Source organism: Dreissena polymorpha, chromosome 8, assembly GCF_020536995.1.
Source record: "Dreissena polymorpha isolate Duluth1 chromosome 8, UMN_Dpol_1.0, whole genome shotgun sequence".
Lineage (NCBI taxonomy): Eukaryota > Metazoa > Mollusca > Bivalvia > Myida > Dreissenidae > Dreissena > Dreissena polymorpha.
Window position 1 is genome coordinate 99,540,402 of NC_068362.1, and position 15,448 is coordinate 99,555,849.

General features: G+C 36.8%; 1 protein-coding gene across 1 annotated transcript in view; it reads left to right on the forward strand.

Moving 5' to 3' along the window:
* Positions 1-1,401: 1,401 nt before the first annotated feature.
* The window catches only part of LOC127841378 (receptor-transporting protein 3-like), a 43,132-nt gene continuing 29,085 nt past the window's right edge, over positions 1,402-15,448 (forward strand). The window contains exon 1 of the mRNA XM_052370186.1: positions 1,402-2,204. Within this exon, the coding sequence (XP_052226146.1) occupies positions 1,678-2,204 (527 nt within the window). The 5' untranslated portion in view covers positions 1,402-1,677. The remainder of the gene's footprint in view (positions 2,205-15,448) is intronic.

Here is a 15,448-nt window from a genome sequence, read left to right on the forward strand (position 1 = left end):
ACAAGCTTAGATACTTTTATTTTATAAAGTCAGTTTATACCAATGAGAACGGCTTGGAAGAAATAAAGATCATGTGCATCAACGTTGTGGTTGTCTCGTCTTCGATAACTGGCGGACCATTTAAGATTCGTCGATAACAGATGTTTTAACATAAATGTTAATAAACTGTCCATAGTATTTCCGTTACAATTCATGTACCTTCAGGGCGAGATCATGTTAAATTTAGGTCAAATAGCGCTAGGATACTTTAAATGATGCTAGTGTAATTGTTATTTTGAAGTGTATGCGTATAATGATTAACAGTATCTGCGAATCAGTCATGTGAGACCGTAAGATTCTATAAATAGGGCTTCAGAGGACGGTGTCGTTGATAATGTATTTCACTTTCAGGTGACAAGCTTAAGACACGTCGGTTTGCTTAAACGTAAGTTGATATATTTTTCCCGTTGATGATGTTTTCGTAGAGGTGTTTCAAACTAATTAAACTTCAATTTGTTCAGTTACGTTTTTCAATAACTGCAGGGCATTTATATATGCCGCGACACATTTATATGCCGTTAATGTTATTAAACAATTGCCGAAAGGGACATGATGTTATAAAACAGAAACTGTGATTCTTATCTTAGTTGGTGATAATAATGTCAAACGATTTCTGGCTTGATTGTTGCGTAATTAAAGAAACAAACTTGGAGATATACATTTACTCGCACATCACGAAGACTAAATCAAAACGTGTTTATTAGAGTGAAGCAGTGAGCAACCATACGACTGACACTTTATCTTTGGAGTAACTAAGCAAACTTGCGTTCATGCAGAGTTAATAGTCAACAAACGTATGTGTTTGCGTATGGGCATCGTGCAGATATTTGTAATTAATTATTTGGGTGAAACGTGTTATTAGACGGTATACGTATAACGTATGTTCATGTTATTGTGTAGATATTAAATGTAGTTTGATGTGAACATTTTAGCTTGTAATAATAAAGAAGGTTTGTGTGAAAGTGACTGGAAATCTTTCTTTTCTCAACTTCATCATTGCATTATTGCTAAGGTCTTCATTGCATGTGTTAAATATTTTTTTTTAAAAACGCTGTCAATACCAAGGTAGCGATTTCTGATCACAATTTTTATATTTTGAAATTTCTGAATGCAACTTTGAGTATTCGTTTGCAAATTACAAAAAAAGAATACAAGAAGAAAGTAGAAGTTTGTTTCGTACACAGTAAAGCTACGTGTTACTGACGGATTGGTTTCTTCGTACACCGTGAACGAGGAATTATTTCGGGTCTTCAATTTATCTGTGAAAGGTTATGACGGCTAATCTCGGTTTGTTTACTTTTTAGGTCACCGGGGATCCACGTTCAAAATCGACAAGAAGGCTCAGTTATCTTCACCAGAGAGAGCGTATTAATTAAGCCGGAGACAATCTTCAAATTTGCTAACAGAAAAATCTGGATTATATAAGGATTAAAGTATACACATTTTGAGTTTTACTAAGAGCGTGTTCAGACGGCGTTCCGGCAGCTCGCATTAATTGGGCATAGTTCGAGAAGCTTTCATTGTAACGTTAGCGTGCATCTTATAAGATTATTGTGCACGATCGTCTCGCTTTTGTTGAGGACAAACTCGTGTTTAGGATAGACTTTCCGTAGAGGAAGAAAGACGCTGCCTCCGAAAATGTTGGCTATGGTTCCGCCGAATGGAATGACGTCAGTGGCTCAGTCACCATCTTCCGTATCGCCGACACTGAGCGCCTTTTCCGGTAGCCAGTTCGGTGCTTTCAATTATGGTTTGCCAACTGTAAACTTGAGTTACATTCAAGGTATGAACGGCGGTATACCATTTAACGCATTTCCGGCGACGGCCCTGGGCGGCTTTGCATTCACAGGACTTCCGGCGTCCTGCGGCTTCACTGCCGCCAACGGATACAGCTTCGGTGGATACTCCAATAACATCAATTGCACGCAGTCACCGACGTCATGCGGCATTTCTGGATGCAGTAGCACTGGTCCCATCGGCGCCATAACCATAAATGGCGTAACCATGGCTCCGCCAAATGCGTTGACGGCACCTGAGGTTTACGGACTCCCGTCGTCGACTTTTCAAAAGAGCAACCAGTCGACAAGCTCGTCACCGAAATCTTCTGGCCCCGATTCTCCAGGAAGCGGCGAAGTAAGCCCCGCGCCATTGACCCCCGCACAATCGTAAGTTACTTTTCTCTCACGCATCATATGAGCATCGCTCTGAGAAAAGGGGGTTTAATGTATGTGCGTCAAGTGTCGCCCAAGATTAGCCTGTGCAGTCCGCATTTGCTAATTAGAGACTGCACTTTCCTCTGTTACTTTATTTGTCCTTAAAAGGAAGAATATTTTTAGCAAAACCCCGTTTTCCCGAACTAGACTCATTCATTAGGTATCTAACAGTGTGTAACACATTTTTTCGCAGTAAGAAACTGCATCCGTTCCGTAAAGGCTTTCAGCTTGGAAATCATATCCTGAAACATGTCGCTCTCAATATAGTAGTCTCCCTTATTTGCAAACCCTAGACCTGTAATGGGGCCTTCCAAAAACTTATCTGTATTGAAAGATGGATCGTGAAATATCATACTGACTTTAAATTGTGTTTGGCGAAATGCACTACGTTTTGCACTTAGTATGTGTTTCAGTTCAAAGCATGGACTTTCTTCCCCGCTATCCCCACCCCCTCCTCATGCGTCAAACGAGCCCCGAACCCCACACAACCCCTGTGTATTAATACTGTGCATTTTTGTCTGTCTTTGTAGGCAATAGTCGTTCTAAGAATGAATGATTACAGACATATGCAAAGACTTCATTATTATTGTGTTTTGTTCGTTACCATACAATAGAGAATTAATCAAACTTTTAATTATCCACTAAAATAAAGCCATTCGTTACATGCTCGACTCACTGGGGGTGTTAATCATTTCTCATATCATTATGCATACAGAAATTCATTAATCGCACTGTATGTCAACATCTTTTGACAGGCAACTTGACTTATTCTTGTCTCTCCGGGCCGACCGTTAAAGTGGCTTAAAGTTTCAAGACTGTATGGTTTTCGAAATATAAGACACCAAAAAACATCAACATATCTGAAACGTTTTAACTAGATATGTAACAGATTTTTACCAAACTCCATTTAAGCGATAAAAACTTTTTAAGAGAAATCATGGGAACGTTGTTTTCAAAAGGATTCAAACCTAAGGTATCGAGATAAAGTGTACATTTGAGTCATTACGCTTAATTAATTAACCCATTTATGCCTAGTGGACTCTCCCATCCTTCTTAATTGGATCAATTTATTTCCAAAATAAGGGATGTCTAGTTTATATATTTCTATATTTAGATTATTTCTTACAGAAAACAGCGCAGACCCTGATGAGACGCCTTTTTTTCTAAACGCTAGGCATACATGGGTTAACATGCATTTTTTTGTAATGTAAAGGGATATGCGCATATAAAATATTTCTATGACAACATAGTTAAACAACTCAAATTCACGTTCAGTTAGCAGGTGGTATTCCAGAAACATTTTTACTCATTTCTTAATTAATTTCACTTAAGTTCAAAATTACAATGTTTTGTATTTCTTTACTAGATTAGGAATCACATGTTTCTTTTGGTATTCCTACAATGACATAACATAATGATGTTATTTTGATGTTATTCTTGATGCCAAACTATTGCAATAGGAAACGAAACACTTTTCCAAATTTAAGGATTAGAATAAAATTGTGCTTAAGATGCTTCTGGAATACGACCCCAGGTCCCTTAAAAGTTACAACTAAACGAATTTCCACTATGCTTTGTTCATTGACAATCAGCCTCACTCCCGCAAAGCGGGGTTTAATGCATGTGCATAAAGAGGCTAATTGGCGAAGATTCTTTCCGCCTAAACCGAGTTTTCGTTTAGAAGAGACTTCCTTTAAACAAAAACACAATCCAAAAAGAGGAAAATGTCGTCCCTGATAAGCCTGTGCGGACTGCAGAGGCTAAACTGCAACGACACTTTACGCTCATACATTAAGCACCCTATTCATAACGCGTGACTTAAGTACTCGAGTAACGACATAGTTGCTATTACGCTCATACATTAAGCACCCTGTTCATAACGCGTGGCTTAAGTACTTGAGTAACGACATAGTTGCAGTACATGAGTAACGACATAGTTGCTATTTTGCGTTTAAAGTACTTTTCTCAGACGTGAGCTATTTGTTTTTTTCTGTTAGTAGTGGACCAAATATTACGTCCTGATTAATACATCTTTTTACTGCAACGATTATTTTTTTCATTCCGACAAAGTGTGTGGCCATGTCGTGTACGTTTATTAATAGTATAGTATAAATTAATATCATATAGGTTTTTTGAGCGGCTTCTATTTCCATTAAAACAAATACAACGAAACAAATACATGACGTCAAAACTATTTTTTACTATTAAGTTCTGTTTTACCAAAGGCGCAGTGTCAGTATCTTGCAAACTTAATAATGTGTTAAATAAACTTTAATTAATACACATGCAAATTTACAACGTGAAGTTTTAGGAAGAAAATTAATTACAAGATCCGACACCGTCTACTAAAGTCGTTGTAAATCTTCAGTGCCCTGTTTTGCATACTGTTTGTGTGACTGTTAATAGCTCCAAACGTCAAGATCTCATTTGACGTTATTTGCGTTAATATGAAACATTAACGTCCATTCATACGTCGCGCGTTAAAGCGGTTTATTTGCCTCGGTAGTTGATTTGTTAGATGCTTTCGTAAATTCTTAAGGAAAGATGATAATGCTTCTTATGATATTGAATTGATGATGGCGGAGTTGTTCGTGGTATGAGTGGCATGCTGATGATGCGTGCGGTGGAGGGGGTTTAATATCATGGTGAAATGTCGAGATGATAATACATATGACGATGACGACTATGACTATTTGTCTAATAATGCTGCTACTGAAAATGATTATTTTGTTGACGATGTTGTTGTTGTTGTTGTGATTCAGGATGATGTTGTTGTTGTTGATGATGATGATGATGATAATGATGATGATGATGAGGAGGAGGAGGAGGAGGAGGAGGAGGAGGAGGATGGTGGTGATGGTGATGATGATGATGATGATGATGATGATGATGATGATGATGATGATGATGATGATGATGATGATGATGATGATGATGATGATGATGACTCGCAGCCAAAGAAACACACGCAAAATGCGTCCCATAATGAATGTTGTATTAACAATACAGAATGCAGAATAAAATTAGTGACATTTATAGTGTCTAATTATTTAATTTATGCATTCAAGCCTCTGAAAAAAGTATTACAGAATTGTTTGTGAATACACATATATCACACAGACTGTCTACACGCATTTCCTTGTTCTAAGCAAATTTAAATTGCACCTTCAAACAATTAAACCACTTCACCATTGTTAAGTCCTAAATTGTGGTGGGATTTCGAAAGAAATGACATATATATAATTTATTGTACACTCGTTCATATAGTATAACTATCAAATGCAAATTATCATTTTCAGAGATTCAGTTTGTCCGAGATTGTTAATGCAAACATTTTAACCTTTCAAAATACATTTATTTATTTGTGTGAACCAAAAATTAAACAAAGTATTTCATCATTATTATTTTTACAAAGTGCACTATATATTGTAATCTCTAACGATCTAAATATTCTTGCGGTGCCTAAAATTGTTGGTTGATGTGCACAACAGAAGTGTTTGCTTTTACTGAAGTCTTTTTTTTAATGCGTGATGGAAGAAAGGAAATACAAAATACAAGTGGCAAACTTCTTCTTTTTTCATCAAGTGCAGTTTAGCCACGAGCTTGTGACTCAGCCATTCCTTTGATCTGACCTTGACTTGGCATTACTAACCTTGATCTGTTATTGTCGAGGTTCATTTTTTCTGCTTTCAAGTTAGCATATTGTATACAGCCGATCTTGACCGCGATCTTTACCAGTACTACTTTTGAGAATCGTATATTGAGAAATCAAACAACGAACGTAATTAAATATTTATTGATAAATTAAACTACCTTATGAGACTATATTGCATTTCTTCTTTCCTCGAAGGTGTGGATTGTATATATTTTGGTCACAAATGGGAAAACGTTGAGATAATTTTTATACGAGATTAGTAAAACATATGAGTCGCGTTCTGATAAAACTGGACATAATGCTTGTGCTTAAAGTGTCGTCCCAGATAAGCCTGTGACGTCTGCACAGGCTAATCAGGGACGACACTGTCGCCTAAATTTGATTTTTGCTAGGAAGAAAATTGATTTCAACGAAAAAGGTCATAAAAGCGGAATGTGTCGTGCATGTGACAGGGACGACACTTTCGTCCTAGACTGGCTTTTCGTTTAAAATAGACTTTCTTATAACGAAAAATTCAATAAAATCAGAAAGCTTCGGACGTTTACAGGCAAAACTAGGACGACAGTAAACGACAATGCATTAACCCTTAAAGCGCTGGAGCTGAATTTTAAAGGCCTTTGCAAACAGTTTGGATCCAGATGAGACGCCACAGAACGTGGCGTCTCATCTGGATCCAAACTGTTTGCTATTCTGATAGTATTCTTTGAAAAAAAATGAAGAAAATGCTTATTTTACAAATTCAGCAGACGACATTTTAGCAGACGACAAATTTCCCAGCATGCAAAGGGTTAAGACCAGCTCCTAAGAGTAATCATCGTACACTTTACGTAAGCTATGCGAGATCCACGGCTAAAATGATCTCAAACATCATAACACTGAGGGCAGTATTACGAAGGGGTTTGACCCAGTATAACAAAGTGCTTTTAATGTAGTTTTATGTTGGAGAATATTATTTCATAAACGGGAACAATACCTTCGAAAGGCATTGTACGGATTTTAACTGTATAAATTAACAAGAAAATAGGAAAAAGATATGTATAGGTTTTTTATTATGGCGCTTTTTGAAAGGTATTAAAATAACCCAACGGTTGGGGAATTTAAGAGGAGATCTATTCTTTGACAATTTAAGTGAGAACTTATCGGACGCAACTTTTTGGCCCCATCTAGATCCGCCCTTGCGAACCCATGGATGACAACTGATGCATCTGATAGGAATATACATTTACTTTTAATTATATGCGATATTATGCATCTACTTGGGTTACAAGCCGTTGTTTCCTACTTCCGGACGTAAAAAAACCAGCCGCATATTAATATTCATACTTCCGGCTTATTGAAACAAAATTCATATCCATTTTCCTACAATAACCACAGACAATAAACACGAACTATGTGTATCGCGTACTGTTACAATTTTGACAATGATGTTCCGTAAGTAATAGGATCTTATATACTTACTTATTTTAATATTATTGTAATTAGGCCTAAAAATTCAACTTTCCGTTATTTGCTTCACACAGAGGGCTCATTTCCGGTGGTCTTTATTGGTATAGACTGGTTGTACGGAAGGGTAACTTTACTTGAGTTCAAAACAACACTTGTTTGCATGAAACCTAAATATATAAATGTAAAAGTTGCTAAATCGCTTAATCAGCGATTTAAAAATCGACGGATCACAAGAGTGACCAAAATCTTATCGCCACGGGCAACACCTATTTTCTATCAGTGCATCACGAGTACACGGGCACTAAAAGAGTCATTGTTTTATGGTTTAAACTAAAATAATTTGTCAAATCACCACTATAATGTTGTCAACCACTGGACCTATGCGTACACATCTGTTATACTGGTGCTTTAATTAAGAAGTATTTTCTACATGCCCATTGTAAACGAAACCAAACGCTTGTTTTAACGACTTATGAAAATTGATTTATTATGTCGGTTGCAGCATGAACCGTGACCGCTTTCCAAGACTTTTACATGATAAATAACAGTTTAAAGTAACATGTTCAATGATATGCGAATATTGACAATTTAAAACTAAGGGTCACACAATTAACGACACGATAAAACACGTGGCTTATATGCCTTACTCTGTGAAAACGGGGTTTAATGCATGTGCGTAACGTTTCGAATCTGATTAGCCTGTGAAGTCCGCACAGGCTTATCAGGAACGACACTTTCCGCCTTCACTGGATATTTTCTGAGAAGAACATCACTTATACGAAAAATCCCCAAAAGTAGACAGTGTTGTCCCTGATTGGACGATGTAGTGTGGTCAAGCTAATCTGGGACGACACTTTACGCACATGCGTTTACAATAGGTCCTAAGGAACTGAGGTATGCTTTGTTTATCACAAGTCATCAGTTGAAATTAAGACACTTTTTAAGCGTTCGTATGGGGACATAGTGAGCGTTGCCTTAGAAATAAGTCGTTGCGGTCGGAGGTTCATACCCACTTGAAGGAATATTAATTATTGTAAGTTTAAGTACCTGAATAAGCATTCGAAACAATGAAGCCTGATTGAAGTGATTCAACAAAACATGACATCTACCAAGATAGCAATCGATTAGTCACTGAATTTCCAATAATCAATCCATCCTTTAGTCGCCAGTCTAAGTAAACACCAAAAAGTCGCCTTAAGTCACCCAAATTGATTTCATATTAAGACGTCGAAACACTCAAAACCATTTCTAATCCACGCACATATTGTCAATACTAGGGTAATCTACATTATTGCTAAAGGGATGAGGACATCGACTTGTTGGTTAGATATTAAATATCGCCAATATTGTCAATATTGTTTACGATAAGACCGCGAACATCAGAGAGGAAAATCAGGAATATAGATAAAGCACGCAATTCATGCATTTTCCTTTTTATATAAAATTGTTATTTACTTCCAATCCAAAGATTCGTGTGAATGTATGCGTGTATAACATGAATTTAGTTAATTGTGTCTTGCGGTATTGTAATACGTAACAAACGAAATCATGGATACTTTAACAAAAATCTTATATGAACTCGATATTTATAATACATGATCGAATATAATTCAGCACAAGTGCACAGTGTTTTAAGTATAGTCAGTATGTGTCGATATGCACAAATATTTTACCCTTGTCAATATTGGAATACTTGAAAATGATTTTAACCCATTTATGCCTAGCGTCCTGAAAAAAGGACATTGCAAACAGCGCAGACCCAGATGAGACGCCGCATGATGCGGCGTCTCATCTGGGTCTGCGCTGTTTGCTTAAAGGAATTTCTGTAAGAAATATTCTAAAAATAGAAATAAATATACCAGACATCCCTAATTTTGGAAATAGTTTGATCCAATTTAGAAGGATGGGAGAGGTCCACTAGGCATAAATGGGTTAATAAACCTGTTATATTTTGGTCGAAGTGTTGTACAGCTATTGATTCAATTTCTTGCAAACATGTTTGCAATACGGCATGTTATTTCAACATGTGCCCTCGTTGTTGATTTTCATTCGTATTTTCGTAGAATCTTATGTCAAATGTATACACCGTTATGATATGATATTTAGATGCTCATCGAAGACGCGGTCAATGTTGACAATATCTATACTTAGCCGTTTTCTATATCCCGAAGGCTGTCAATAGTTTTATCAGATAGCACTCAGGTGGGAATCACATATGAATTCCACTATTAATTTTGGGTTGCTATGATTTTCGCTTTATCCATTCAGTGATATGTATACAGCTATTTAATATAGTAAGTATTCTCATTATATTTGAGTCAAGCTCTAAGAAAATGGGATTTTATGCGTGTGCGTAACGTGTAGTCCCAGATTAGCCTGTGCAGTCCGCACAGGCTTATCAGGAACGACACTTCCCGCTTGTATGATATTTTCGGTTTAAAGAAAGTCCCTTCTTAGCAAAAATCCAGATTTGGGCGGAAAGTGTCGTCCCTGATTAGCTTATGCGGACAGCACACTAATCTGGGACGACACTTCCGCATATGCATTTTACCCCTTTTCACAGAGCACGACGCATTTATATTGTGTGGCAACGTGTGGTTTATTGGAATATTTCATTAAAAGAATAAATCATACACTACCATACATCGTTGCCATGACCCTTCGATGTGCGGTTGTTTGTCGTTTTTGTTGTCGTTTATTGTTAACACATTCAAAAAAGTCGGTGAGTCTGTTACGTAAGCCCATAGCGAGACAAAATAATGTTTAAAGATACGTGTGTGGTTTAATTAACGTTATCCTGATAATACTGCTTGATTATTTGAAAGTTGCTAAGCTTGCATCAATAGTCATTTGACGCAACAATAGCAAGTTGACCGTAAATACCCGATTTGAAAACTATTTTTCATGGATACCGATTAATGAAGTGCATATACATTAAAGTGTTATTGAAAGGAGAATATCTTTGGAGATAACCTTACAAAGAGACGTTAGGTGATTTAACATAAATTAGAGCGTTTTTAGTAGTAATTGATGCCAAAACTGCCCAGAGATTCTTGTATACAGAGACGCAATGTGATGCAATATTTGTTAGATTTCGTTCAAGAAGCCATGAAGGCATCGCAACCATCAAAGCCCTATCATCTTCGTCTCCTTCTTCTTTTCCTCTTTCTTCTTTGTTTCTTCATCATCACCCTCGTCCGTAGTAGATGCAGCAGCATTATACCATCATCACCATCTTTACATCACCACCACCATCATCATCATCATAATCATCATCATCATCATAATAATAATCATCATCATCATCATCATCATTATGATGATGATGATGATGATGATGATGATCATCATCATCATCATCATCATTATCATCATCATCATCATCATCATCATCATCATCATCATCATCATCATCATCATCATCATCATCATCACTATCATCATCATCATCATCATCATCATCATCATCATCATCATCATCATCATCATCATCATCATCATCATTTTCATCATCATTAGCATCATCATCATCATCATCATCATCATCATCATCATCATCATCATCGTCGTCGTCGTCGTCATCATCACCATCATCATATCATCATCATCATCATCAAGAGCCGCAGCATTATAATCATCATCATCAGCATCAACATCAATCACATCAACAGCAAAATCATCATCGTCATCGTCTCTTTGATTGGCATCGCCATTATCCACATCACCAACATCATCATCATCGTCATCGTTGTCATCACTATCTTTGTCGTAATCAACAAACCTACCATCAGCTATCGACTTACATCTCCGATTTCAGCAACATTTTCTATATGATTTTGTTTTGTTTCAAACTCTGCTTTACATGATCACATGCGTTAAATGAGAAACGGACTATTTTCAAGAGGTTTTTTTATTATCATTCTATAACTGTTGCAAAAATTTACATACGTATTTGCATTTGTTTTGTTGATTATGAACCTCTTTGCATTCTACAACTCTGAAACAAGATTGTCTCGAACCTCTTTGCTTGTAGTTTACATCATTCTATTGTCGCCGACGTATATAACAGCGCGTGGAAACACGTGTTTCGGAGTGTACGTGTAGTGTAACGTCTCTCTGGAAGCGCCTTAAAACGCGACCAACAGTGTTCACAGACGGCGTTGACATGTTTTGCGACATGTGGTGGTTTGTTTCGACTATCGCAAAGGTGCCAATGCATGTACAGAGCAATGTAAGAAACACTGTCTTTACTCTTGAGACGCAATGAACAGGCGAATGTGCGTTTATGTCTTTAGCATCAAACAGTTGTAAGCCTACTGCTGTTATTTACCGGTACCGTATTATGTCAACGTCCTCGGAACGTCACAAACGTTTATGATGATGGTACATTCGCTAAGGTTTTTCAGTTGCGTATTGTGCCTAGCCTCTAGAAAAAAGGCATTGGCAAACAGCGTAGACCTTTAAGCAAACAGCGCAGACCCTGATGAGACGCCGCGTCATGCGGCGTCTCATCTGGGTCTTCGCTGTTTGCCAAGGCATTTTTTCTAGACGCTAGGGCATAAATGGCTTAAGACCAGTATGCTACCAGTCATTCCAACTCTGGAGCCACGCTGTCAGCCATGCAGCCTCGCAAGGTTTTGTGGTCTTATAAGTGGACAAGGTAGATTGCGACCGAACTGCACTGATGCAAATAGCATAAAACCCATTTCCGCATTAGACGGCTCGTATGATTATGAAAAAAAAATCAACAAGTGCTGTTGTCATGCAAGCCATTTAGCCCGATTGGTGCAAAAAGGTACCATGTGCCTTCTAATTTCAATATCACATGGTACCTTTTTGCGCCAAGGGCAATTTGTTGCTGTTTTTGCAGTTGTTGATATGGTTTGTGTTGTTATGATTTATTTGTTTGTGCCATCTTCTACTAGCCTTGTTTTTGTAACGAGATTGTATAATAAATGTGACCGTCTTATAAATATAAGAATCATGATCATTTTTAAGCGCTAAATTGAGAGCGTGTATTCGTCATATGGCCTTCGTCAACAGTGTATGAGTAATTCTAAACGTCACTTTCGAAGCTGGTGCCAGTTAATTATAACATGGAATCGTGTAAACAAAGTGTTTACTAACGCATAAATAAAACTGTCTGATAAATATTTGTGTCTGCAAATGTATGTATTTGTAGGACGTTTATTGCAACTGAAGTTTATCATTTACTTACCGAATGACATGGTGTTTTATATAATCCGCATTAGGATAAATATAAGTACATTTATCGAAACTATGGCATGTTATCGTTGTATAGTGCATACACATTTATATGTATTGCTAAATAGTTTAAACATATTTATTTCAAACAATGCACATTTGTTTACATATAGTTACAACAATGTTTATAATACATATATTGCTAATATTTATATTGCTAAATACGTACATGTACATGAAAATGGGTACATAAAAGGGTTTGGAAATCAAATCAATGTCCAGACTTTATTGCACACTAGATAATGTCATAGGTAAACAGTTAAAAATCCTCCTTGTAGATGAATAAGAAATCCTTAATCTTTAAAAGAATGCTACTATGCAACGTCAAAATAAAGTGTTAATTTACATATTTTGATTCATTTGCATTTTTGGTAATTATTACACGTAGGATACATATCATCAGTTTTTGGTTTGTTGACTGATATTGCTGATGCTGTACATATAGAAGACAAACTTATTGATGCAAATGTACAAGAAATTATCAATATGTGTACTAGAATTTTTTCATGGTTTTCGATCAACTGCAAGTTCTAATTTTTCCATTTATGTTTGCAAGATGCTTGTCGTTTTGCACCGAAATAGCACGTTATATCACCTGAATGCTTCATCGAGTCAGAGTTGACTTGCCATACGAGTGCCTAAGCAATTCCGTGTCGGCTCAATTTATCGAATGCAAATGATGCGGATAAGTCAGTGAAAAAGCCATTGGCGATTTATTCATTTGACTGAGCAATAGACCAGATAACATTAATGTTTGGCGATGTGTTTGTTGACTGCGATTGTTATCAATAAGCCCCGCAGTTACGGCGGACGCATCCTTGTTTTAGCCGCTCCGTGCGCAAATGGGTTCAATGCCCTATGATGTCGGCGTATATCCAGACCAGACTGCGCTATCTGCACAGTCTTGTCAAGTGCTACCATGCCCGCCATACAATATCGTGGTCTCATAAGTGGACATAGGAGATCCTGACCCGACTGCATGACTGCGAGTGCGAATATTGCATAACACCCATGTGCCCTCGACACCGGTTGTATACATGTGCATGTACTAGCATTTGAAAATGAAACATCGGTATTTAAAAAAAAAGTTGGCGAAAGTTATTGGTCATAAGTAGTGTTATTGCATGCAACTAAGCACTATAAATCGACACAGAACATCGTTAGGTCCGTTAAACAGATAAAAACCATCAATTTGCCATAGCAAGTATATAATGTATTATGTTTAACACGCCAGTATCTTTAGAATGATATAGATATGATGGATTTTAACAATGGGTAGTTTGTCCTTTTTGCAGAAATAAATATTCCTCTGGGTCTACGCTGTTTGCCAAGGCCTTTTTTCTAGACGCTAGGCAAAAATGGGTTAAGCGCAAGGCTTGATGTATTCAATTTACAATGTGTTGTTTCATTCATTTGTATCGCCATCTTGACAATGTATCATAATTTTTTGTATTTATGTCTGCTCCGCATAAAAGTGTCACTTCAGGAAAGCATTTGACAAGAAAGTGCATTCTGGTTGCGGTCGTGTTCTAATTTTAGTAACGCACGACCGAAAATAGATTTCGATCGCTCTAGTGCCCTATATCAGCTTTTGCCTTAACGCTCGATACGTGAATGATAAACGACATATTTCTACGCTTAATTTACTCCTATGTTGATCAATTAATTCCTATGTTTAAGATAAGTAAGTCATCCAGAGTTCAATATGAATATAGTGTCACATATCAAAGTTTAGAAAATACCGATAAAACAGTTCGTGTTGATAGCTTTAAATATCCGATAAAATTGTTCTTTCCTTCATTTGTTTAGTCTTACATATTGTGTTGGTTTTCTTATATTCTACTGAACACAAGTAATCTAAGATTTTTTTTATAGAATATAAAGATATGTCAACAAAATGGAAAAGCGGGTTGGATCCCACGTTTACACTTGAGTCTCTCTCTAGGAGAACTTGTCTTAATAAATGTGGTTAAGTGTCTATCTAGAGTAGCCTGTGCAGTCCACACAGGCTTATCAGGGGCGACATTTTCCGGTTCAATGATTTTTTCCCTCGTTTGAAGGAAGTCTCTTCCACACAAACTACTTGCACAGTCTTATTTGAGACGACGCTTGACGCGTATGCATAAAACTGCTTGGTTTTCTAAAACCAAACGCTTTCTGTTTATTTCTGCACCAGAGACACGCTGTTTATTTTTGTATAAGCAACACAGTAATCTAAAGTATAACGAAGATAAATTTAAATTATGCATAAACGAATGTTTCAACATAATGTCTAGGTATGAAGATGATAAATTTAAAAGATCATGACAAGAAAATATCATATTTGATTTACGACTGACATTTGTGATGCACAATAAGCTTTGAACCGACTTTTCGTTTTGACGTTCGCGACGACGTTTTTTACTGTCAAGTTTCCACGTTACTACAGACTTTTCCGTATACTTGTTAAAATTTGCGGACGTCAGCATGTTGCTATTTTGGTTTGTTAATTTAAAATTGAATGATATTCAAGACAAGTTTCGTTTGTGTACATTCATGCAATGTCATTTACACTGGACACGGCTCACAATACCCGGTATTCTTAATTTAACCTATTTATGCCTTGCGTCTCGAAAAAAGTTCTCGGCAAACAGGGTCTACGCTGTTTGCTTAAAGGAATTTTTGTAAGAAATATTAAAGGCATAGAAATAAGTATACTAGACATCCCTTATTTTGGAAATAAATTGATCCAATTTAGAAGGATGGGAGAGTCCACTCGGCATAAATGGGTTTAAGTATATGTTCATTTATTGATAATCATCAATCCAATTCGGAAAGATAATAATATTTT